Source organism: Scyliorhinus canicula, chromosome 13 (assembly GCF_902713615.1).
Source record: "Scyliorhinus canicula chromosome 13, sScyCan1.1, whole genome shotgun sequence".
Taxonomy (NCBI): domain Eukaryota; kingdom Metazoa; phylum Chordata; class Chondrichthyes; order Carcharhiniformes; family Scyliorhinidae; genus Scyliorhinus; species Scyliorhinus canicula.
This window is the reverse complement of record NC_052158.1, coordinates 3,289,370-3,312,850: the sequence shown is the minus strand read 5'-3', so window position 1 is coordinate 3,312,850 and position 23,481 is coordinate 3,289,370. Positions and strand designations below refer to the sequence as shown.

The 23,481-nt window shown below is 51.6% G+C and overlaps 1 protein-coding gene across 1 annotated transcript; it reads right to left on the bottom strand.

Moving 5' to 3' along the window:
• Positions 1–2,867: 2,867 nt before the first annotated feature.
• On the bottom strand, positions 2,868–21,590 carry LOC119976801 (zinc-binding protein A33-like). The gene is made up of 6 exons (XM_038817594.1): positions 21,124–21,590; positions 14,478–14,573; positions 13,016–13,249; positions 7,775–7,797; positions 7,567–7,682; positions 2,868–3,625 (listed from the first exon to the last, which is right to left on the bottom strand). The coding sequence occupies exons 1-6, from the start codon at positions 21,496–21,498 to the stop codon at positions 3,045–3,047; spliced, it is 1,425 nt and encodes a 474-aa protein (XP_038673522.1). The 5' UTR covers positions 21,499–21,590; the 3' UTR covers positions 2,868–3,044.
• Positions 21,591–23,481: the final 1,891 nt, after the last annotated feature.

Sequence of the window (23,481 nt, the reverse complement as noted above, 5' to 3'; positions counted from 1 at the left end):
ACCATCTACAAGGCACAAGTCAAGAGGGTGATGGAATACTCTCCACTTGTGTGGATGGGTGTAGCTCCAACAACACGCAAGAAGCTCGACAAGCAGCCCACATGATTGCTACCCCTTCCACAAAAATTCAATCCCTTCACCACCGATGAACAGTGTCTGCCGTGTGTACCATCTACAAGATTCACAGCAGATTTGGGAAGCACAGTAGCACAAGTGGATAGCACTGTGGCTTCACTGCTCCAGGGTCCCAGGTTTGATTCCCCGCTGGGTCACTGTCTGTGCGGAGTCTGCACATTCTCCACCGTGTCTGCGTGGGTTTCCTCCGGGTGCTCCGGTTTCCTCTCACAGTCCAAAGACGTGCAGGTTAGGTGGATTGGCCACGCTAAACTGCCTTTAGTGTCCAAAAAGGTCAGGAGGGGCTATTGGGTTATGGGGCTAGGGTGGAAGTGAGGGCTTAAGTGGGTTGGTGCAGACCCGATGGGCCGAATAGCCTCCTTCTGCACTGTATGTTCTATGTTCACTGCAGGAATTTACCAAAGCTGATTCGGCGGAATCTTCGTCACCTATGAGCGGGGGAATTCGCCCCTCTCTGGGCAGCAACACAACGATGGGGAAGAGTATCTGGCCTCAGGACCCGCATGTAATCGCTTCCCCACCGGTCATCCCACCGTTCGCTGTCAGCTTGTCCAGCCCCAGGATCTTCCTCTCGAGAGCCTGTGGTGTTAATGGTCAGCAAGGCCAGGCGAAGGGTGCATTGATTCACTACACATCTTCAGATCAACCTTGAACAGTTCTTCCCACAAAGCTCTGTGCATCCTCTTGGATGGATCCCGAGCGAACAGAGCCATGTAATAGGCTCGGGCCTGGGCTGTCATCATCCGCAGCTCCAGGGGCTGCTTACGGACCCCCTGCCTTTTTTCCAGTGAATAGAAGAAGGAGGAATCACGGTCCAGGTCCAGGAAAGAACTGGGGGCGGAACTCTCCGACTCCCAGGGAGGTTAGAGAATCGCCCGGGGCCGGCGTCAATCCAACCCGCACCGTGTCCCGAATTCCCCGCCCCCAGAGATTCGGCGGGGGCGGGAATTGCGCCGCGCCGGTTGGCGGGCCCCCCGCGGCGATTCTCCAGCCCGCGATGGGCCAAAGTCCCGCCGCTGACAGGCCTTTCCCGCCGGCGTGGTGTAAACCACCTCTGGTACCGGCGGGATTGGCGGCGCTGGCAGGCTCCGTGTCCTGGGGGGGGGGGGCGTGCGCGGGGCGATCTGACCCCGGGGGGTGCCCCCACGGTGGCCTGGCCCGCGAGTGGGGCCCACCGATCGGCGGCGGGCCTGTGCCGTGGGGACACTCTCTTTCATCCGCCCGCCATGGTCTTCACCATGGCGGGGGCGGAAGAGACCCCCTCCCCTGCGCATGCACCAGTATGGCGTCAGCAGCCGCTGACGCACCGGAACATGCGCGGACTTCCGCCGGCCGGCGAAGGCCTTTCGGCCCCGGCTGGCGGGGCGCCAAAGGCCGTTCGCGCCGGCTGGCGGAGCGGGAGCCACTCCGGCACGGGCCTAGCCCCTCAATGTGAGGGTTTGGCCCCTAAAGGTACGGAGAATTCCGCACCTTTGGGGAGGCCCGAAGCCGGAGTGATTCACGCCACTCCGTCCCACTGGGACCCCCCCGCCCCGCTGGGTAGGGGAGAATCCCGGCCTGGATCTGTGACCTCACAAACTCAGGACCCGAAAAACTGCAGGACCCTCAGCACGCCCTTCTTCTCTCTGAACATCTTCCACTCTGCAGGGCCCGACTGAGATGGGCGTCCAGGGCGAGCGCCTGCTACTCCAACCCCTCAGCCCTGTCCTTCTGCCTCTTTGTCAACTCCCCTTACATATTCCAAACAGAAGATGTGAGCTTTGCCCACCCACCACCAGAGCCTCAAAGAGGGAAAACCTCCCTACTTCCTTCGCCAGTCCAGAGCGGTCCCTCACCTCGAGGGTACGGTTGAAACTCCCCCAAATATGATGGTGCACTCGCCAGCATTAATGGAGCCATGATTCGGGGACACTTCTTCAAGAAATACGCTTGCTGCGTGCGGCCTTGGGAGCACACACCTTTACTGGGTGAAACAGTCCCTCCCCAAACGGTCAGTGAGATGGAACAAGCGGCCTAGCAGGGGTTCCTTGACCCTCATGATCCTTGAGTGGAAATATGGGACTAGCAAAACGGTCATCCCGCTGGATCTGGAGGCAATGTGGCTCTTGTAGACTACTTGTTATTGTAGGAGTCACACAGCTTTGTCTCCCGGAACAATGTGGGTTTCCTGCAGCAAGCACACTTCATACTCCTCCTACTTAAGGAGTGAGAAGTTGAGGATCTCTGCTCACGTTAATATTGAGGCTGGTTATGGCTGTCTTCATGACAAGAGCTTAGTGCAACCACCAGCAACACCCGACTGTGGGGAGGGAGTGGAGTCACTCGGGATCCTCCACTCCCTCAACAGCCTCGTGAGGAATGCCTTGGGCTGGTTGAGCTCGATTTGGCTCACATCCTTGCTCATGTCCTCATGGTCTTCAGATCAGGACGGATGGACCTGACGAGCAAATGTCACCTCCGACCATCGATCGAGGGCCAGATGGGCGTTGCCATGCAGGCTAAATTGTCGGCTAGGTGGGGCCTTCCCCTCCCCCACCATCCAATGACAGTGCGTGGGGTCGAAGGTCCTGAGGGATATTAACCCATGGCCAGTTGGGCCTCATCGACCTCGCCTGCCCCAGCCTCCAGTGAGTCCGACTTGGTGACACGTGACTGGATAATGCCAAGTGTGTCCTCCGCCCCCCCCCCCTCCCCCCCCCCCCCCCCCCCCCCCCCCCTCAGACAGGGGTCCTCACACATCCCCGAGAGGTACAAGCCGGACCAGAGGGATCTCTCTCACTCTCCAGAGGAATGATGACACCCCGCTGACACTCTGTGATAGTGGGAGGGAGCAGGATCCTCAAAGGACACCAATCCCTCTCCGACAGAGGAACAAAGCCCTCCCCTCCACCACTCCCACCTACCAAGAATCATTTGGAGGCCGGGATAAAACCCCCATCCTCCTGGATTGTCACTATCTGGGGACAGATCTTCAGGGATTCGGTGTTTTTACCCCCATCAGTGTTACATGGACAGAAATAAGGATAGAGTTTCTCAGTGAATGTCCCAGTGAAAGTGTAGATATGGGACTTGTTATCTGAGTTATAAAAGGAAACCTTCCCTCCCTCATAATCCAGACAGACTCGAATCTTTCTCGGCTGCACACTCAGCTGTCGGGGTTTCAATGACTTCTCACAAGCCCAGCATTTATTCCCCTCTCTCAGGATCATTGTCCAGTATCCGTTGTCTGGATTCAGGGCAGTGATCTCCCCCTTCCTGTTGATGGATTCCTTGGCCACGCCCAAATCCCAGTCAGTCTTGCTTCCCACCTCCACCTCCCAGGAATGCTTCCCTGATGTGAATCCCTCCGATCCCAAGACACAGGCACAGGGATCAAATCTCTCCGGATTGCCGGGGACCTGCTGCCGTTTCCTGGTGTATCTCACGGTGCTCAGATCCTCAGCCACAAGAAGCTTCGGATGGGCTGTATTGGGGTCGAAGGTCACTGGAGCTGGGAACAGATGGACACGGATAAAATGTTAGTCACTCTCACTGCAACTTTCACAGCCGTGATTGAGAAAATCGACAATGAACCAGAATTAGAAATGTATTCCCCGGGGAAGAGTTTAAACAGAGCACAGGGAGCATCACCAAGGAGTGAAGGAGTAGGCAAAGAGAGAGACGGAACGAGAAGGCAGGACTAACAGAGAGAGAATGAGTGCAACAAGCCGAATGAAGGAGAAAGCGTGACATGCAGAGAACGTGACGGGCAAAGGGGAAGTGGAGGCACGACAAAGAGAGAGCGACAGAGGAGAGGGGCGTGACAAAAAGAGGTTGACAAGCAACAGCATTACAAGAGAGAGCACACGACGTGGAACAAGGTCACATAGGATCGCGTGCCAGAATAAACAGATGGATGTGACAAATAATAATAATAATCTTTTTATTGTCACAAGTAGGCTTACATTAATCCTGCAATGAAGTTACTGTGAAAATCCCCTCGTCGCCACATTCCGGCGCCTGTTCGGCTACAAAGACGGAGAATTCAGAATGTCCAAATTAACCTATAGATTACTTAAATAGAAGGGTCAACTCAACTATGATCAAATTATAATGAGCTGCATGCCGGTTTTCCTTAAACAGTTACAGAACATTACACCGTGTTCTCATATACATTGGGCATGGAAGTCCTCTCAAGTAAAAATGCAAAACTCAGAACAAGAGGTGTAGAAGATCTTCATTTTTTAATGCAATATCTACAAATCTAACAAAGTAACAAAGTAAAACTTCCATGCAAATCTTTTCAAGACTGCAAAAGATTTTGGTGAAGAAAATTGCCTGCGCTGTAAATGACATTTATTTTAAGACCTAGAATTAGGGTAGAATACTTTTTCTCATAGGATCATAGAATTTACAGTGCAGAAGGAGGCCATTTGGCCCATCGAGTCTGCACCAGCCCTTGGAAAGAGCACCCTGCCCAAGCCCACACCTCCACCCTATCCCAGTAGCCCAACCTGACCCAATCTTTTTGGTCACTAAGGGCAATTGATCATGGCCAATCCACCTAACCTGCACCTCTTTGGACTGTGGGAGGAAACCGGAGCACCCGGAGGAAACCCACGCAGACACGGGGAGAACGTGCAGACTCCGCAACAGACAGTGATCCAAGCCGGGAATCGAACCTGGGGCCCTGGAGCTGTGAAGCCACTGTGCCAACCACTGTGTTACCGTGCCGCCCTTATTCTTTTCAACTTCAAGACCTGCGGTTTACATCAGCTCTCTTGCTGTTGAAAATTTATTTGGACAGTCTCAACCTGCTTCCTGGTGAGCAAGGGCGCAATAATTCTACACAATTTCTTATAGAATTGGCAATTCCACTCAGAGCAGCTGCCTCAGGAAGGGAAGGGAACTCTCAGTGGTGAAGGAGAGAATTGGGAGAAGACAGGTTATTTAGCTGAGTAGCAGAGATGACTCTGTAAATGACTGCGGTATGCCTAAGCTAGGAGTACTCATGTCAGCATTCAGTGCCATAAGTATTTAGTATCTATAATCTTAACAGGGGGCTGGATTCTCCGTTTCAGGGACTATGTCCCCACGCCGTCGGAAACACGGTGGCCTTTCACGCCAGAAAAATTCTGAATCTCGCAACTTTAGCTGCAGGTACGGGCCCCCTCACTTCCGGGTCTGAGGCCGCGCGTGCGCACGGCGGCGGCCTCCAGCGGCCGCGCCGTGCTCCATGGCAGACTCAGACCGCGGAGCTGGACCTCCTAAATAGTGCCCCCGATCAGCCCGCGTGCCCGACCCGGACCGCCTGCCCGTATGCGCCCCCCCCTCGCCCTCCGATCGGCCCGCCCTGACCACGGCCACACGCGTATCCCGAACAGCAGGGCCACATTAGATCCACGCCGTCAGTACTTCGGGCTGGTCGGGGGCGGAGAATGGCGGTGCGGGCCTCCAGAAATGGCTGCAGGTAGGGGATACATGGCGCCGGGTACTTCCCGGGTACGCGGCTTTTCGGGGGCCCGGAGAATCGGGGAACCTGCGATGGTCCCGATTCCATGCGGGAAAGTGGATTCTCCGCTCCGGCTCCGGGATAGTTTCGCGTCGGGGTGCGGAGAATCCAGTCCAAGGATGTTAAAAAACATTTTGGGAATCTCTTAGCAGGGCTACCATCTGAGCCTGGAGCTTTTACGTCTTGTTCTTTATGGTAGTTATTTTTTTAGGAATGATCTACATGATATTTTATTTTTAAATGTTTTCCTGATATCACTGTGGTATACTGTGAAACAGGTTGATGTGTGTGAGCATTGGTGTGGATAATTTAAATAAACAGAAGACAATGGGCTACCAGGTTCAGAACAAAAGCCTGCGTAGGTTTTCCCTATAGCACGGATTTGTGGTAATATTACTGGATTTTCTACCGTCCGATAAGGACTATTGCCTAAAAGCACTGAGTTAAATAAGCAGAAATCTTCTGGGAAATGTTTTCAAACAAACTGTTAACTGTGTCAACATAACCTTGCATCTTTACGTTTATTATTTCCCTTTTTTTAACTAAATGTTTAAATTTAGTTTTTAAAATCTTCACAAGTGCTGAGAAATTCTTCCTCCTGACTTCACATACCTTCAAATAAAATATAAATTGCAAGTTATTGTGATGGTGTCATGTGAGAGTATCTTTAAGAAATGGGTGCTTATAAATGGGTGTGTATATAAATATCTGTAGTGAGAGTACCTTTACGAAATGGCTGTTTACTACTGCAGTGATGTCAGAGAGTGGGTGGAGCTGGGCTGTCTGTCAGCTTTTTACTTTCGTTTTTGAGCAGGCTGCAGGGTGTGTTTTAGTTTCGTTTTCGGTGTTGGAGCTGAAGCCAGACAGAGCAGGTGTGCTGCTGTTCTCTCTGCCATCCAAAGATTATCTCTTGATCATTTGGTGAAATCAGAATTATAAATGTTCTCAGCAGTGAATGTAAACCTGATGTGCTTCTGTTCAAAGGTGTTTCTTCTGTCTTCTGGATGTTGTTTGGGAAGTTATTAAGGATTACGTAGTGTTGTAGTCTTTGGGGGTTGTATTTGAATTAATAGTTGCTAAGATGTTCACTTTATGTTTGAAAAAGGTTGACTTGAGTTCATAGAATAAACATTGTTTTGCTTTAAAAAAATACTTTTATATTTCTGCTGTACCCACACCTGTAGAGCGGGCCGTGTGCTCCCCATACCACAATCTAGTAAAAGTTGTGGTTCAGGTGAACTCCATGATACACTTTGGGGTTCTCTAAACGCTGGCCCATAACAATAGCTTGTTCAAGTTTCTCTTTGGGATTTGGGCAGCCTGGTACTTATCTCCTGCCTGTATCATAACATAGGCGTTATTGCGAAGTGGAAAAAAACATTAAGTTAAACAGAATGATGACCCTAAACTCACAGCTCATCTCAACGACCCGGGAGAACCCCATACTTGTATCGTACAGGGTGTTTGGGAACTGGTGGAGGATTCAGGGCAGGAATCCACCCTGAGAGGTGAGATATTTATGTTGACGGCTCTAATATTGTGGAAGCAGGAAAAAGAAAAAGGGATTCTGGATGAATGATCCACAAATGGAGGTTGAATGAATATCCCTTCCCAATACTATGAGTGTCCAGCAGGTGGAGCTGGTCACTGTCTGATCTGATGTGGAGATGCTGGCGTTGGACTGGGGTGAGCACAGTAAGAAGTCTGACACCAGGTTAAAGTCCAACAGGTGAGACTGGTCAAACCTGTTGGACTTTAACCTGGTGTTGTAAGACTTCTTACTGTCTGATCTGACGGTGCTGTACTTTAACAGTGAACTGATTGACGTAAAATCTAATCTGTTACAAATACAATTCTATATTTAATATAAAGAGACCGATCCCTTCCACTAATAATAGAGAGAGCTGTTTAATAGCTGGGGTCAGGAAGCTCACACCCACCTGTATTAATCACCGTCAGCATCTTTTTCCACACTCTGTACTGCAGTGAGCCAATGTACTTCCCCACATTTATTAAAGGGTAAACCTCCTGTGGCTCTGGGAGAGTTCGCTTCAGTCTGAAACAGGAGGTAAAGGTCAGTGTTGGATCATTCCAGGCTGGCCGAGAAATATGTTAGAAATTAAAATCAAATCAAGGGGGTGATTTTACCTTCTCTGTAAATCCGGAAATTTCTGTGGAACAAGAACAATTATTACTGTTTGTGTTTGGAGAACATTTGATCACAAAAAGCAAAGTAACAGACTGGATTCCACAGAAAAGTACATTTTAAATATAGAAAGTTATTGGGCTGTCCTCACTGGACTGTGAGTTACCTCACAGTGGGCGGGGAGTGGCCGTAGAATTCTTCAGATGACCTTCCCATGGGGCTCCCCTCATCCTCTCTGGGGTATGTGAGGCAGCGCCATTTTTATTCTCCCTGCTCAACTTTCAGGCTGGCACAGGGAGGTCAGAGTTCAGAGTGGAAGCCGGAAAGGTGATCGTGCTGAAGGCTCAAATGGGAAGAAGAGGAGGTCAACTACATCAATAGCCTCCTTAACGTTGGGCCATCCCTAACAAACGTCAGGTCACTGTAGAATGCCTACAGTGCAGAAGGAGACCATTCAGCCCATCAAGTCTGCGCCCACCCTCCAAAAGAGCACCCTACCTAGGCCCACTCCCTAACACTAGCCTGGTAACCCTACCTAACACTATGGACACTGAGGGGCAATTTAGCACGGCCAATCCACCTAACCTGTGAATGGTTCTCCCATCCCCTGTCCCCACCCTTTCCACCAGCATCCATTCGCCCCCGTCTACCCATCCTCTGAGGGCCTCATCTTCCATCCCCTCCTGACACATTGTTATGGGAGCGGCGTTTTCAGAACCCCAAAACATTATGGAGTTCAACCAAACTCTTCCTTTAATGTATTGTTGCTCTTGAAGCACACGGCTTGGTCTCCAGGTGTGGTATTACAATCATGGACACGTGGGTTTTTAAACACAAAATAATGTTTATTCCATTAATTCAACTTAACCTTTTTACATAAACATTGGATCACTTAACACCCCTTACTTCAAAGATAACCCCTAAAATAATACAACACTAAATAACCCCTCAAAATGTTCCTTCAAACCTCCAAAAGACTTAACACCTTTAAACAGAAACACATCAGGTTAAAGGCATTACTATTATGAGTTTAAATCACCCAAATGATTCAGAGATAGTCTTTCCTGGCAGACATCACAGCAGATCCAGCTTACTGCTCAAACTGGCTTTCTCCTTTCAAACAGCTCACAGCAAACCAGCCAGCCACTTATCAGCTGCTCTCTCTCAAAACTGAAACCTGAACACTGCAAAATGGCTGGGCAAAAAACCCAGCTCCACCCACACCCTGCATCACTTCAGTAATATGAGCTGTGTCTCATTTCTTAAAGGTACATTGCTTAAACATCCATTTCTTAAAGGTATTCACACATGACAACATCCAAAACCTACCTGGTGCTGGACTTGAGGGACTAAGACTCTGGGGATTGCTTGTCGACCTATAGAATCCCTATGGTGTAGAAGGAGGCCATTTGGCTCATTAAGCCTGCACCAGCGCTCTGAAAGAGCACCCTACCCAGGCCCACTCCCTCACCTGCTCCCTGTAACACCACCTAACGTCGTATCATTGGACACTAAGGAGCAATTTAGCATAGCCAATTCACCTAACCTGCACATCCTTGGACTGTGGGAGGAAACCAGAGCACCCGGAGAAAACCCACGCACACACGTGGAAAACATACAAATTCCACACAGCTACCCAAGGTTGGAATCAAACACGGGCCCCTGGTACCGGCCAATCAGCTCCAGGAGGCATGACTTCCTCCTGAGTGAGGGATGGAGGTTCGATCTCCAGCTATGTCCTGGATGTTTTTGTGAATCTATAATTGGCAGCCTCTGACCACATCCCCTGTCACTTCTTTTCCTCAGTCGAAAGCACAACTTATGTAGATGCGGTCAGAGCCTGTCAATCATAGCTAGATATTCATAAAAATTGAGGTTAACCTCAAAGCTGGGAACTTCGGATGCATTCAAGCATGAAGGGAAATTAAAATGAACAATCCTGACAGTCAGGTGTCTGGAAGTAATTGTCCTGTCAATCACAAGGTACTAAAAGCTATTTCTCTTTGAATAGAAACCTTGCAAATCAAATTATCTGAGGGGGTTTAAAGCCTTTTGTCCTGGTTTGGATTTCAATGAAGCCTTGGACACCTGTAAAATCTGACTGTCAGGATTATTAATTTTAATTTCCCTTCACGCTTGCATGCATGTCAAGTACCCAAGGTGCGGAATCCCCCGGCGCCGAATCCAACCAGCGGCGAAGGACCTCCGCCGGCCGGCGCGAGTTGGTGCATGCACGGGAGCGCCAGCATGTGCTGGCATCATCCCAGTGCATGCGCGGGAGGGGGGATCATCTATGCATCGGCCATCTCGGAGGTCCACAGCGGCCAAAGCGGAACAATAGAGCGCCCCCCTGGCACAGGCCCTCCCGCGGATCGGTGGGCCCCGATCGCGGGCCAGGCCACCGTGGGGGCACCTGCCGGGGCCAGATTCCTCCCGCGCCCCCCCCCCCGAGGACCCCAGTGGTTGCCCGTGCACCAGGACCCGCTGGCAAATACCTGGTGTAACATACGCCGGCGGGACTGGCCGTAAACGGGTGGCCACTCGGCCCATCACTGGCCGGAGAATCGCCGGGGGGGCCGCTACCAACGGCCCCCGACCAGCGAGGCGTGATTCCCGCCCCCGCCAAATTCCCAGCGCTGGAGAATTTGGCAGCTGGCGAGGGCGGGATTCACGCCGCCCCCCTGGCGATTCTCCAACCCGGCAGGGGGTCGGAGAATCCCGCCCCAGGTCTCACCGGTACCTTATACAGTTGCACCAAGACTTCCCAACTCTTATACTCCAACCCCCCTGAAATAATGGCCAACTATCCAATAGCCTTCCTGATTCCCTGCTCCATCTTGTGCGCTAGCTTCCTGTGTTTCCTGCACAAGTCCCCACAATTCCCTCTGTGTTTCAGTTTCCTGCAGTTTTTCTCCATTTAAATAATACCCTGTTCCAACATGAACACTTCACATTTTCCCACATTATACTTCATGTGCCAACTATTTTCCCACATACCTATCGACACCTTTTTGCAAACTGTTTGTGTCCCTCTCACCACTTGCCTTTTCACCTATTTTTGTTTGGTCTGAAATTTGGCTACAGTACATTCACGTCCCTCCTCTGTGTCATTAATATATTTTGTAAACAGTTGCGGTGCCAGCACTGATCCTTGTGGAAACCCACTGGTTACAACCTGCTAAAGAACCCCTTATCCCCATTCGCTGTTTCCTGCCCACCAGCCAATTCTCGATCCATGCCAATATCTACCCTCCAGCACCAGGTGCTCTTAACTTATGACTTAACCTTTTGTGAGGTACCTTGTGTTCCGACACCCTGGACGAATGCTCGGTCAATTCTCGACCACAGGCCCAGGGTCCCAACACAAGTGAATTAACCAATAATTTGTACAACGTTTCTGAGATCTTTGACACTTGATTGCTCCAATGACTTATAGACACCTGGGGCGGGATTCTTCCGTACCCGGCGGGGCAGGGAGTCCCGGCGGGACGGAGTGGCGTGGACCACTCCGGCGTCGGGCCGCCCCAAAGGTGCGAAATCCTCCGCACATTCAGGGGCTAGGCCAGCGCCGGAGTGGTTTGCGCCACGTCGGGCGGCGTGGAAGGCCATGCCAGCCAGGGCCGAAGGGACTCCACCAGCGGGCGCAGGTCCGCTCATGCGCGGGAGCATCAGTAGCTGCTGGCGTCATCCCCGCGCATGGGGGGGTTCACCTTCGCGCCAGCCATCGCAGAGGCTGACACAGCCGGCGCGGAGGGAGAGTGCCCCCACGGCACAGGCCCGCCCGCGGATCGGTGGGCCCCGATCGCGGGCCAGGCCACCGTGGGGGCACCCCCCTGGGCCAGATCGCCCCGCGGCCCCCCCCCCCGAGGACCCCAGAGCCCGCCCGCGCCGCCAGGTCCCAACGGTAAGGGACTTACTCCAATTTACGCCGGAGGGACCTGCATGGAACGGGCGGGACTTCGGCCCATCGCGGGCCGGTGGGAGCCGCTGCCAGCGGCTGCCAAGCGGCACGGCGTGATTCCCGCCGGCTGCCGAATTCTCCGGTGGGATTCACGCCGCCCCCCGGCGATTCTCCGACCCGGCGGGGAGTCAGAGAACCCCGCCCCAGATTTGTAAGTGAAACACCGCAACTATTTATTTACAGCACAAACAGAGATACGACATGCAGCAGGGGAGGCGGTGGTATTGTGGCATCGCCGCTGGACTAGTAATCCAGAGAGCCAGAGTCATGCTCTGGGAACCTGGGTTCGAATCCCACCGTGGTGGATGGTGAAATTTGAATTCAATAAGAATTTGGAATTAAAAGTCTAATGATGACTATGAAACCATTGTTGATTATCGTAAAAACCTACCTGGTTCAAGGCAGCATGGTGGAGCAGTGGTTAGCACTGCTGCCTACGGCGCTGAGGACCCGGATTCCCAACCCCGTGTCACTGTCTGTGTGCAGTTTGCACATTCTCGCCACGGTTAGGTGGTTGGCCATGCTAAACTTCCCCTTAATTGAAAAAGATTATCTAAATTTATATATAAAAGAAGAAAAAATAAACTATCTGGTTCACTAATGTCCTTCAGGGAAGGAAATCTGCCGTCCTTACCCGGTCTGGCCTACACGTGACTCCAGACCCACAGCAATGTGGTTGACTCCAACATGCCTTCAGGGATGGGCAATAAATGCTGGCCCAGCCAGAGACGCCGACATCCCATGAACAAATAATTACTTTTACTTCCCACTTCCTTTTTATATATTTAAAGAAACTCTTGTCATATATTATATCCCTAGCTAGTTTTCCCTCGTGGTTTATTTTCTCTCTGTTAGTTTTTTAGTCCTCCTTTATTGGATTCAGAATTTAGCCGGGGAGCAGCCAAGCATTGGAAACATGGTCCTGCCTGGCTGGATCCTGGGCTGTAGTTCCCAGTCTCAGACCAACAGCTCGCCTGGAAATGTCCACTCAGGGGAGAATGGTCTGACCATTCGGAGGGTTCCTCACTCTGAATGAAGCTGATTTTCTTCATGGTCTAATTTGATGAAACTATCCCTCTAGAATATTACAGTAAACAAGCTCCAGATTTAGTCATTTCCGTGTTAAAGAGCCGTTAGTGATCTTGGGTGTGACACAGGGAAACCCAAATGTCTCAGGTAATTGGGGTTGTTTTGGTCGGTGAGTTTTATATTCTAGATTTTGATGACACAACCTGCTCATTCTTCAAGACGGTGAAGGAGAGAAAAATAAATAAACAGTTACCGTTAAAAACTTGATGTTGTCCTGTTCCCTCAGCTCTTGTTCAATATCCTGAACAGTGACTGAAAGCGATGAGATTTCCTCCGTTATCTTCTCAATCCTCTCCTTCATCTCCCGACTCTTTTTCTCTTTCTCCAGTTTCAGATCTTCCAACTCAATCCTCTCTTCCTCACGGAGAAACTGGTGAAGTTTTTCAAATTGGGCTTTAATCTGTTTCTCTGTCTTCACACTTTGGTCCTTTGGGGAATATCAGTGAGATTGAAAATTAAATGAGGATTTTTAAAAGGTTGTTCAGTTCTGTTCAGATCGGAATATTCCGGAGAAAAACATTCCCAATCCAGTTTGTTCCCAATTCCGATAATTTGAGATGTGTAGAAGATTTATTTGATACAGAGAAAGTTGTTATCCACATAAGTGAGATCGAGTTAATAGATTTGATATATTGAATAATAGATTACCATATGTTAATTTATTCAGGAGAGAGAGCTCCCGCTGAGAATTAAAGGGCGGGATTTTCCCGCAACTGGCTGGATGGCCCAACGCCGACGCCAAGAACGACGCGAACCACTCCGGTATCGGGCCGACTGGAAGGTGCGGAATCCTCCGCACTTCCGGGGGCTAGGCCGGCGGTGGAGGGGTTGGCGCCGGTCCATCTGGCACCGAAGGGCCGGCACATGTTGGCGCATGCGCAGAACCACCGGCAGACCGGCCGGCGTGTTCCTGCGCATGCACAGGGGGGTTCTTCTCCGTGCCGACCATGGTGGTGTCCTACAGAGGCTGGCGCGGAAGGAAAGGGTGCCCCCACGGCATGGGCCCGCCCGCAGCCCCGACCGCGGGCCAGGCCACTATCCTGATCCCCCCCCCCGAGGATTCACCTAGCCGGCCTACAAGCCGGGTCCCGCCATGATGGACCATGTCCATTTCACGCTGGCGGGACCGGCCAGGAAACGACGGCCGCTCGGCCCATCGGGGCCCGGAGAATTGCCGGGGGTGCCACTGCTAACTGCCCCCGACCGCCGCTGCGTAAACCCCGTCCGAAAACCGGCGCCGGAGAATACGGCAGCCGGCGTCGGAGCGGCGGGTCGGGATTCGCGCCGCCCGCTGGGGATTCTCCGACCCGGAGGAGGATCGGAGAATCCCGCCCAAGAAGCTGATTTCTCTATTTGTTTTATCTCGTATTTAAAGCCAAACAGAAATATCTTCCCTATGTCGAGGCAACCAAACCCTTCCTAAAGCTCTTCCTCAATTTTAAAGGTCCGTGCCCGGCCATCCTTCAGCTTTGTGTTTTCCAGGGGATAGAGCCACAGCCTGTTGAATCTTCCCAAATGGGTTTAAGCTCTTAGGCCTGTGTTATCCTTGTAATTCGCTTTGACGCCTTCTCCACTGCCTTTTTGTATTGATATCAGAGAGACCTACAGTTCTGCAAATGTGCACAGAATAAGGAACAAAATAACACCAGGAGTACCTGAATGTGGGTTAATGTTTTCTCATAATCACTTTTCATCGCATTCCATTCCTCCTCCTCCTTCTGGACTGGTTTCAGGAAGGTCCGCAGTTCATCCTGAACAAAAACATCAATTAATTTATATAATTTTCAGGAGTAAACAGACAGTGACTCGAGTTGCGGTTTGCAGTGTGGAGACATGCAGCGTTATCTAAAGTTGAACTTTCCTGACAGCCGCCGAGTTCGTGGAGCCCGTTAGGCTGGTCGGCGACCATTTCGACCCAAAACCACCACTTATCGTTCTCGGTTTTCATTTCCACACGGCTTCTCAACGCCAGAGTGAACCTGTAACAGAATTTCTGGGCCGGTTGCGCTAACTGGCAAGTGTTTTGCGAGTTCGAGCCGACATTATCAGAGGCGCTGCAAGACTGGTTGGTTTGTGGAACGAGAGACGGTGGCGACCCAAGAACGTCGATTGAGTAAGGACCTGAAAAAGCAACCGAGATTGCATTGTCCCGGCAGGGCGTAGATCCCGCTTTCCAGGAGCTCCGAGGGATGGACCTCGTTCTGAACCTCAGATGCCCGAAAGGCGTGGAGTGCCGCCCCCCCCCCCCGCCCCGGGCGGCAATTTGAGACTCCCACGGTTGGGGCGCACACAAACAGACCCGGAACGACGGCACACATATCCCGCCAATGGGCGCCGTGCACCATGTACACCGTCGTTTCCTGATGTGCAGAATGAGAGCGTCGCGCCAGAGGGAGACGGCGAGACAGACGCCAACTTCACCCACCCACCACTGTCACACCGACGACCGCCCCACATGGGTCCATCCGCCTTGGGGGGGATTAGAAAATGACAATCAACCGGGCATCCCACTGGATCGATACCTGGTGCTGAAGAACGAGACTCAGTGGCGTCCAGACTTTTACCAAGCTCGACATGAGCCGTTCCTAACCCCAGTTAGCTTTGGATCCATCCTCCTGAAGGTACATCACCATCAACACACAAAGTGGGTCATACGAATATACCAGGCTGCCGTTTGACCCATCGAGCCTGCACTAGCCCTTGGAAAGAGCACCCCACATAAGCCCACAACTCCCCCCGATACCCGTAGCCCAGCAACCCCTTTGGACACCAAGGGCAATTTAGCATGGCCAATCCACCTAACCTGCACATCGTTGGACTGTGGGTGGAAACGGGAGCACCCGGAGGAAACCCACGCAGATACGGGGAGAATGTGCAGACTCCACACAGACAGTCCTCCACATCAAACTGTACGAGGCCCATTTTGCAGGACCTTCATAGTGGATTCCCAGGTGACTCCAAAATGAATGTGTTGGCCCGGAGCTGGGTGTGGTTGCCCGGCATCGAGAACTTGGCGAAACAGTGCACCCGTTGCCAGGAGCACCAGACCTGTAGCGTTGACGGGCTCCCGGAAGTCCGCCTGTCGGACAATGGCACCTCGTTTAGTAGTTTGGACTTTGCGGATTTTATGAAGCAAAATGGAGACCGACATGTTCGCACCGCGCCCTATCACCAGCCCTCGAACGGGTTGACGGACTGTGCCGCACTTTCAAACTCAGATGAGGAAACAGAACGCGGGTGAGGTGGGTGAGCCCGCTTTCTATTCCCCTATAGAACCACGCCGCATGCTACTAACCAGGGTGATGCCAGCGGAGCTCATGATGGGCCATCGCACGCACACGCGGTTGAGTCTCGTTTCATCGGAGATGGGGGGATAAGGTAAGGTCCGTGACCAGCAGGAACACAGCGCCGCAAACTGGGCGTGTGAGAGAATGCGCCGCTGCCGACTCTGTTTCCATCTGGAATTTTACTGACTGGGAATTGTGTACGGATTCTGGGAACAGTCGTGCAACACGCCGGGCCGGCCTCATGTACGGTGAAACGCAGGGGAAAGACCCAAATCGGCACGTAAACTGTCTTCGAAGCCGGATGGAACAGGTAACCGAGGGCCCACCATGGATTCCAAGACCGGTGGTGTCTCTCCCTCCGGAACAGTTGCCAATCAACCAGGAAGCGACGCTTCCCGGTCCGTTACACCCCTCCAGGTCCGGAGCGGAGGGTGCTGGATAACAGCCTTTAGCGAACAGGACAAAGGAGGAGTAATCTGAATAAAACCGAAATTCTGCGACAGACATCGTTTCCGAATGGTCGCTTGCCTCAGTCTTTACACAGAGGAATTGGTCTGCTGGAGTTCCCTGCTCCTTGTTATTTAACCTGACTGCTTGATGTACCATCAATTGGACGCGAGGCACGATGAAGATCCAAACTGTGGCTTTAATCAGCTAGTTGGTAGCCCGGTGGTCGACTACAGAGAAAGGCCGACCACCGGGAACTCTGGGTACTTATACCCCGCCTCGGAGGCGGGGTCTACTTGCCTCTCGACCAATTGGTCGAGCAGTCACATGACTAATCCCAGCCAATCAGACGAGAGGCACATGACCAGCCAGACCCAATGGGAAACCAATGCTCTGCACCAATGGCAGTGCTCCCATTCATACCACCACACTGCTTTGTGCTTTTCAAGAGGCTTTGGTGAAAGTTACAAAACTCAGGCTGCCTTAAACACTTGTGGAACATAAATAGGGGACAAATTTCGCAGACCGTCACGTCCCACCGAGGATGATCTCCTCATATTCCCCACCATAGAAGAGGTTAAAAAAGAAATTTAAAGATTGTCTCAAATTCTCTGATGTTTTTGGATTCATTGTCCAACTTGATTATTAATTAATTATTCGATAACAAGAGGATTTGCTTCGCTGAGCAAATGTTTTAACAAAGTGACCTCGCCCGCCATCGTGACTCTTCCGCTGTTACGAAATTATCCAATATCCAGTACTGGATGAGCAGAAATATTTGGAAGAATAAAGCCACGAGGCACCATCCCCTTTTTCGTGGCGCATCATGGCCGTTGCAAGCCAGGAGACCCCGTTCCCGGGATCTATCCCGCTCGGAACGCCTCGTGGGATTCAACACAATCTCTTGAGATGTTGCATGGTGAATTCCGCCCACAATGGGTGGGATCGGCTTTTGGCTCATCTGCATATTAGAGCGAGACAGCTGACCCTAACCCTAATATGTAGATTCCCTGAGGCTTTGGGATTCAATCCGTTTGCCTTGGGGACCTGTGGCGAGTGCCGTTTGGTACTGGTCCCCATAAACAGGGACTGGACAGAATGGCACCACTGGGGGTGTAAAAGGGGATCGGAGGCCCCAGCTGCACGTCCTTTGGGCAGGGTGGGTGCCATTGCATAGCCAAGGTTCCCAGGTGGCACTGCCAAGGTGCCAGATTGTCAGTGCCAAGCTGCCATTTTTTGTGTGCACATGGGTCGCCCTGTGCGGGGGTTGGGGGTCCTGAGGACATTCCCATATTGTGTGGGGGCTGGGGGGGGGGGTCAGTGATTCTTTTGGGGGTCTCGGAGATTGGGTCGCCTTTGATCTCTTGCTGAAAAACGGGGCCACATGTGGCCTCAGCCACCCGTTCCCCTCTCGGGGCCCCTTATCCCGAGCGAGTCGTGTTGAATAGCCATGGGTTCTCAGCACTGCGAGTGCCTGGAAAAACGCGGCGAAATGCGCTCGCTCGGGGACTTTGTTCCCTTTTGGGAAGGTGACACCCACTGTCTTCGGTCCCAATTGCAAACTGTTCTCTAACTATCACCCTTCATCTCTGTTACTGGCGTTGTGTCCATAAGAGATGAAAAGCATTATAAACTTTAAATTAAACCTCACTCTCTCTTTACCGTGGCTGCTACAGGTCACATGATTTCCACGTTGGCAGCAGTTCTGGAGACTTCCAGCTGTAATTACAGGACGGAACCAGACATCTTTAATTGCCCTTGAGAATGTGGTGGCGTGAGCTGCCTTCTTGAGCAGTCCTGTGGTGTAGGGACACCTCCTGTGCTGTTAGGGAGGGAGTTCCAGGAATTTGACCCAGTGACAGTGAAGTGAAGGTTCAGCGCTCTATTTCCAAGTCAGGAGGGTGTGTGGCTTGGAGGGTAACACCCAGGTGGTTGTATTCCCACAGTCTTCCGCCCTTCTCTGTCGAGATGGCAGATGGCACAGGTTTGGAAGGAATGAGTTGCTGCGGTGCATCTTGTTGGTGGTACACGCAGCTGCCATTGCTCTGGTCATGGAGGGAATGAGACATCAAGCCACGTTCCATCCTGGGATCCGACTTGTCCAAAAGTAACATCAGCTCGGATTGCAACAGCCTCTCCCCTCTCTTAAATCCTCTTCACCCCCCCCTCCCGAGATTTAATTTAATTCTGGCCTTTTTGAGTATCTCTGAATCTAATAACTCTAATATTGGCAATCACGCCTTTCGTTGTCCAGGCCCCCAACCTCCAGAATTTGCCCCTAAATCCTCTCTGCCTTTCTCTTTAAGCGTCACTCCTTAAAACATACCTCTTTCACCAAGCTTTCGGCCAGCTGTCCTAACATCTCCTGCCCTGATTTGGTGACTGGAATTCTCTGGTAATTGCGATTCACTTTTCCCGCTGACAGCGCACCCCTCCCCCCCCCCTCGTGTGGTTCCCACCAGCGTGGGGCAGGTACAGTGGTAAATCCCATTGACAAGAGGAGGGAGGATAAATATCAGTTGTTGATGAATGTCTAATAAAATGCCATTTGGACTAAAGTGAAACTCCTCGATATGAACATACGAATTAGGAGCAGAAAGAGGCCATTCGGCCCTTCGAGCCTGCTCTGCCATCCAACAGGATCATGGCTGATCGTAGCTTAACCTCCGCTCCACATTCCTGTCTACCCACGATACGTTTCCCAACCCCATGATTATCAATCATCTGTCTACTCTCTGCTTGCTTTCCAAATATTCAAAGACTCTGCCTCCACCGTCTTTTGTGGATAAGAATTCCAATGACTCACAACACTGTGAGAGAAAATACATTTCCTCATCTCTGTCTTAACTAGGCGGACCCCTAATTTTTAAACAATGGCTCCTTGTTCTAGATTCTCCCACAAGAGGACCCATTAGGATCTTAAAGGCTTCAATCAAGTTGCCTCTCACTCTTCTGAACTGCAGCAGATACAAAGCTAGGGCGGGGTTCTCCCTTCTGGGGACTAAGTCCCCACGCCTGCCGCAAAACGGGCGGGAATCACTCCGGACTTTTCCCTAGAATTCTCCGTCTTCAAGGGGGCTAGCAGGGCCCCGGCATGCGACCCGCAGCTCCGGCTGCCGGAGGGGCCCTGCTAGCCAGGCCGCGTGGCCGCACATGCACACGACGGTCGTCCGTGCATGGGCACGGCGGTCGCCCGCGCATGGGTGGGCTTCCGTCTTCGCGCCAGTCGCCGGAGAATCGCGTGCCGGCGTGGGAACCTATTTTGGGTAATTCTCCTCCCACGCGCCGAACACAATTTCGGCACGGCGGGTCGGAGAATCCCACCCCTGACCTCTCCAACCCTTTCCTCAAAAGACAACCCCCCCAATTCCTGGAATGAGTCTAACAAAGCTTCTCTCTGCTTCTAACTCATTTCCATCTTTCCTTAAATAAGGAAACCAATACTGTACGAAATGCCCACTCCAACCAATGCCCTGTATCATTGAAAGATAGCCTTTTGTAATCCATTCCCCTCACTAAAAATAATAACATTCTATTAGTTTTGCCAATTACTTTGTTCTCCCCGTTTAGAATATGGGCTTCTCTTTTTATTCTGCCTGCTAGGATAATTTCACAATTTCCTACATTGATCCATTGCCTACTCACTGAAACTTTATCACATCTTTTCCTACCTCTGTGCCACCAGCAAAATCAACACCCACACCTTCGATACTTTCGTCCAAATCACAGACCCATTAATGGCAGCTTTCTGTTGCCGCTCTTCCATCCATGCCAATAGCTTCCCCCCTTGGCCGTAAGCTTTGATTTTCACAATACCTGTGATGTGGGACCTTATCAAATGCCTTCTGTAAAATCCAAGTTCACTTTCTGTCCTTGGCTTCTTAAGCACAAGACAAATGGCAGTTCATCTAAAGAATCATAGTATTGACAGTATAGAAGGAGGTCATTCGGCCCATCGAGTCTGCACCGGCCCTTGGAAAGAGCACCCCATTTAAGCCCACACTTCCCCGCAACCCAGTAACCCCACCGAACCTTTTTGGACACTAAGGGCAATTTATCATGGCCAATCCACCTAACCTGCACACCTTTGGACTGTGGGAGGAAACCGGAGCACCCGGAGGAAACCCACGCAGACACGGGGAGGATGTGCAGACTCCGCACAGACAGTGACCCAAGCCGCGAATCGAACCTGGGACCACGGAGCTGTGAAGCAACAGTGCTAATGACAGTGCGACCGTGCTGCCCTTTTGTAAAACAGACAATCAACCCATGAAGCTTGAATTTTCCGGTCGCTGCTCTTGGATTCACCCACCAGCAGTGTACCCCTGCCAGCAGTGTACCCCCGCCCACAGGTTCCCTTGGCCGGACACAAAGGGAAAGCACATTGACAAGAGGCAGGAAGATAGATTCCTGCCAATGGCCTACAAACACGCGGCTGGGCAACATAGAATGCAGCCCTGAGTAATTACAAGTATTTGGAAGGTGCTCAATCCATGTATATCAATGTTGCCTGTTCGGTATTCCATTACCTGTTTCTGTATTTCACTTTACACCTGCATCGGCTCACCTTACATTCTTTAGCAGCTTCTTCAAGTGGCACCACCTTGTGGTTCAGATGATTGCTTGAAGTCTGACAAAGGGCACAAACGGGCCGATTGTCAGTTTTGCAAAATAATTTCAGCTTCTCCTTGTGACGGCTGCAATCCTGCCGAATTGTATCACCTTTATCGCGTTTTGCAAATGTCGCCATGTTGGTGGAGAGAATGCGGATCGGTCTCAGGTCCCCGGAGGAGGGCTCCTGGCTGCAGACAGGGCAGGAGGTGGTGTCAGCTTTCTCCCAGTACTGGGTTGTACAGGATCGACAGAAGCTGTGATCACATTCGATTGAGGTAGGATCTTCGTACAGGTCATGGCAAATAGCACAGGAAAGATCACCTTCCATCTCGAAGGGCTGGTCACCTGATAGTGTGCGCCAGGTAAATTGGTGATGAGTATAAATTGAAATAATTTCAGAATCTGTTCCTGATTCCAGCAGCAACATTATAACCACAGCTCAGGACATTAAGGGGCAGGGCAAATGAGTAATACAAATAGATTGTTAATAAACAAAGATCTCTTCATTCAATCTGTGCAGGGAATTTACCATCCTGACAGTGCAGACTCTGTCTCCAACAGAGAACAAAAACAGAACAGCGAATCTGGACAGAATTCATTCACGCTGTTGGCACGGGGTATTGATCATAGCAGGAGTGAGTGTAAATTGTCGCAGTGTCCATAAGACAATAGATTCCTTTTACTATAGATAGAGCAAAAACATGCAGAACAAAGACAAAGGATTCATCGCAGTCCACCACGGCACTCGGCGCGGCCACTGGAGCCCCCCCCCCCCCCCCCCTTGCAGGGCTGTGAATTAGCTCCACTTTTTCCTAGGAATCTTCAGCGGTTTTACGCTGGCGTGGGGAACATAGTCCCATTTTGGGAGAATCCAGCGCAGTGGCTGCTGAGTTGGGCCGAGGTCACTCAGGGGAGCATTGAGGCCACATTGACCTCTAACCCGGGGGCCTGAGATGTGAGTGCGCAGTTTCTACGGTGACACCCACAGGGCTAACGATCTCTGGCAGTGTGTGGAGCAGTGAGATGGTGACAGGATGTGTGACGCTGATCTGAAACAACTGCTGCCACTTTCGGAACCTCTCTCAGCTCAACACGGTGTTAAATGGAGTGAAGGATCTCCCCAGATCCCCCTCTAACCAGCTCCATTTCAAGGAAACTCATTTACAGGTTTGGCTGCTGGATTATTTCTCCTGGCTGCTGGTGTCACGGTGTCGATTTTTTGGGGGGGTTTCTTATACTTGACCAAAGTTGCAATATTCTGTACCATCACCCCCTTTACACCAGCTCGACCTGGCCCTTCTTTTCTCCCAGGCCTGAATCGTGAGGCCGAATTGTCCCACCTGCCACGAAGTGGCGGGGCGGGGGCGGGAAGTGCTTTGCGCTGTGGAGGCCGACAGGAAACCACGCCTCATCTTCCAGAACAGGAACGGAAAATTCTGAACAATCTCAGCAGGCCCAAAGGTAGCCCCTCTTTGTTTAAATCTGGGGGTGGGGGGCCACCTTTCCACTCGGAGGCCAATTGAAGCCCTTACCTGGCTACCTGAAGGCCTGATCCCACCTCCGGCAGTATTCACGCAGTGGCAGGCGGGGCCGACGGACTCGGCATTTGAGGAGGCCGCCCAGGAAACCCAGGTTTGCCTGTGGCCTTCTGGAATCTTCTGGTTTTGACCCCTTGAAGCAGACGCAACGACACATATTTTGATGAAAATCAACTGAAATTTTATGTGTGAATATCAACAGAGCAGCAGCAAGTCCCAGCAGTGCAAGGAAATTCTCAACATTCCTGCCATGACAGGGCGCCGTGATCACACAATGACTGTCTCCACCCTGGGAAGTACACAAACCGAGGTTTCCTGAGGGAGGATCCACTGTGGTAGACAAGGGAGGGAATCTATGTGTGGAGCCAGAGGAAATGGGCGAAGTACTAAATGTGTACTTTGCATCAGTATTCACCAAGGAGAAGGAATTGGTGGATGGTGAGTCTGGGGAAGGGTGTGTAGATAGCCTGGGTCACATTGAGATCCAAAAAGACGAGGTGTTGGGCGCCTTGAAAAACATTGAGGTACATAAGTCCCCAGGGCCTGATGGGGTCTACCCCAGAATACTGAGCATGGAAATTGCTGGGGCCAAGACCGAAATCTTTGTATCCTCATTGGCTACAGATGAGGGGCGGGATTCTCCGCGCCGAAATCGTGCACGATGCGGGGGCGGAGGATGGGTCGTCAGCCCCACGATCAGGTCCGACACCGTCCCACGATTCTCCACGGACCGGAGATTACTGGGGGGCCATAGGTTTAAGGTGCGAGGGGCA

Coding starts and splice junctions, on each gene's coding strand:
- LOC119976801 (XM_038817594.1), bottom strand. CDS start 21,498: ATGGAAGGTGATCTTTCCTGTGCTATTTGCCATGACCTGTACGAAGAT. Junction 14,574..21,123: donor AAGCTGCTAAAGAATGTAAG/GTGAGCCGATGC, acceptor GTTTTTGTTCAG/GATGAACTGCGGACCTTCCT. Junction 7,683..7,774: donor TTTCCGGATTTACAGAGAAG/GTAAAATCACCC, acceptor CTCCTGTTTCAG/ACTGAAGCGAACTCTCCCAG.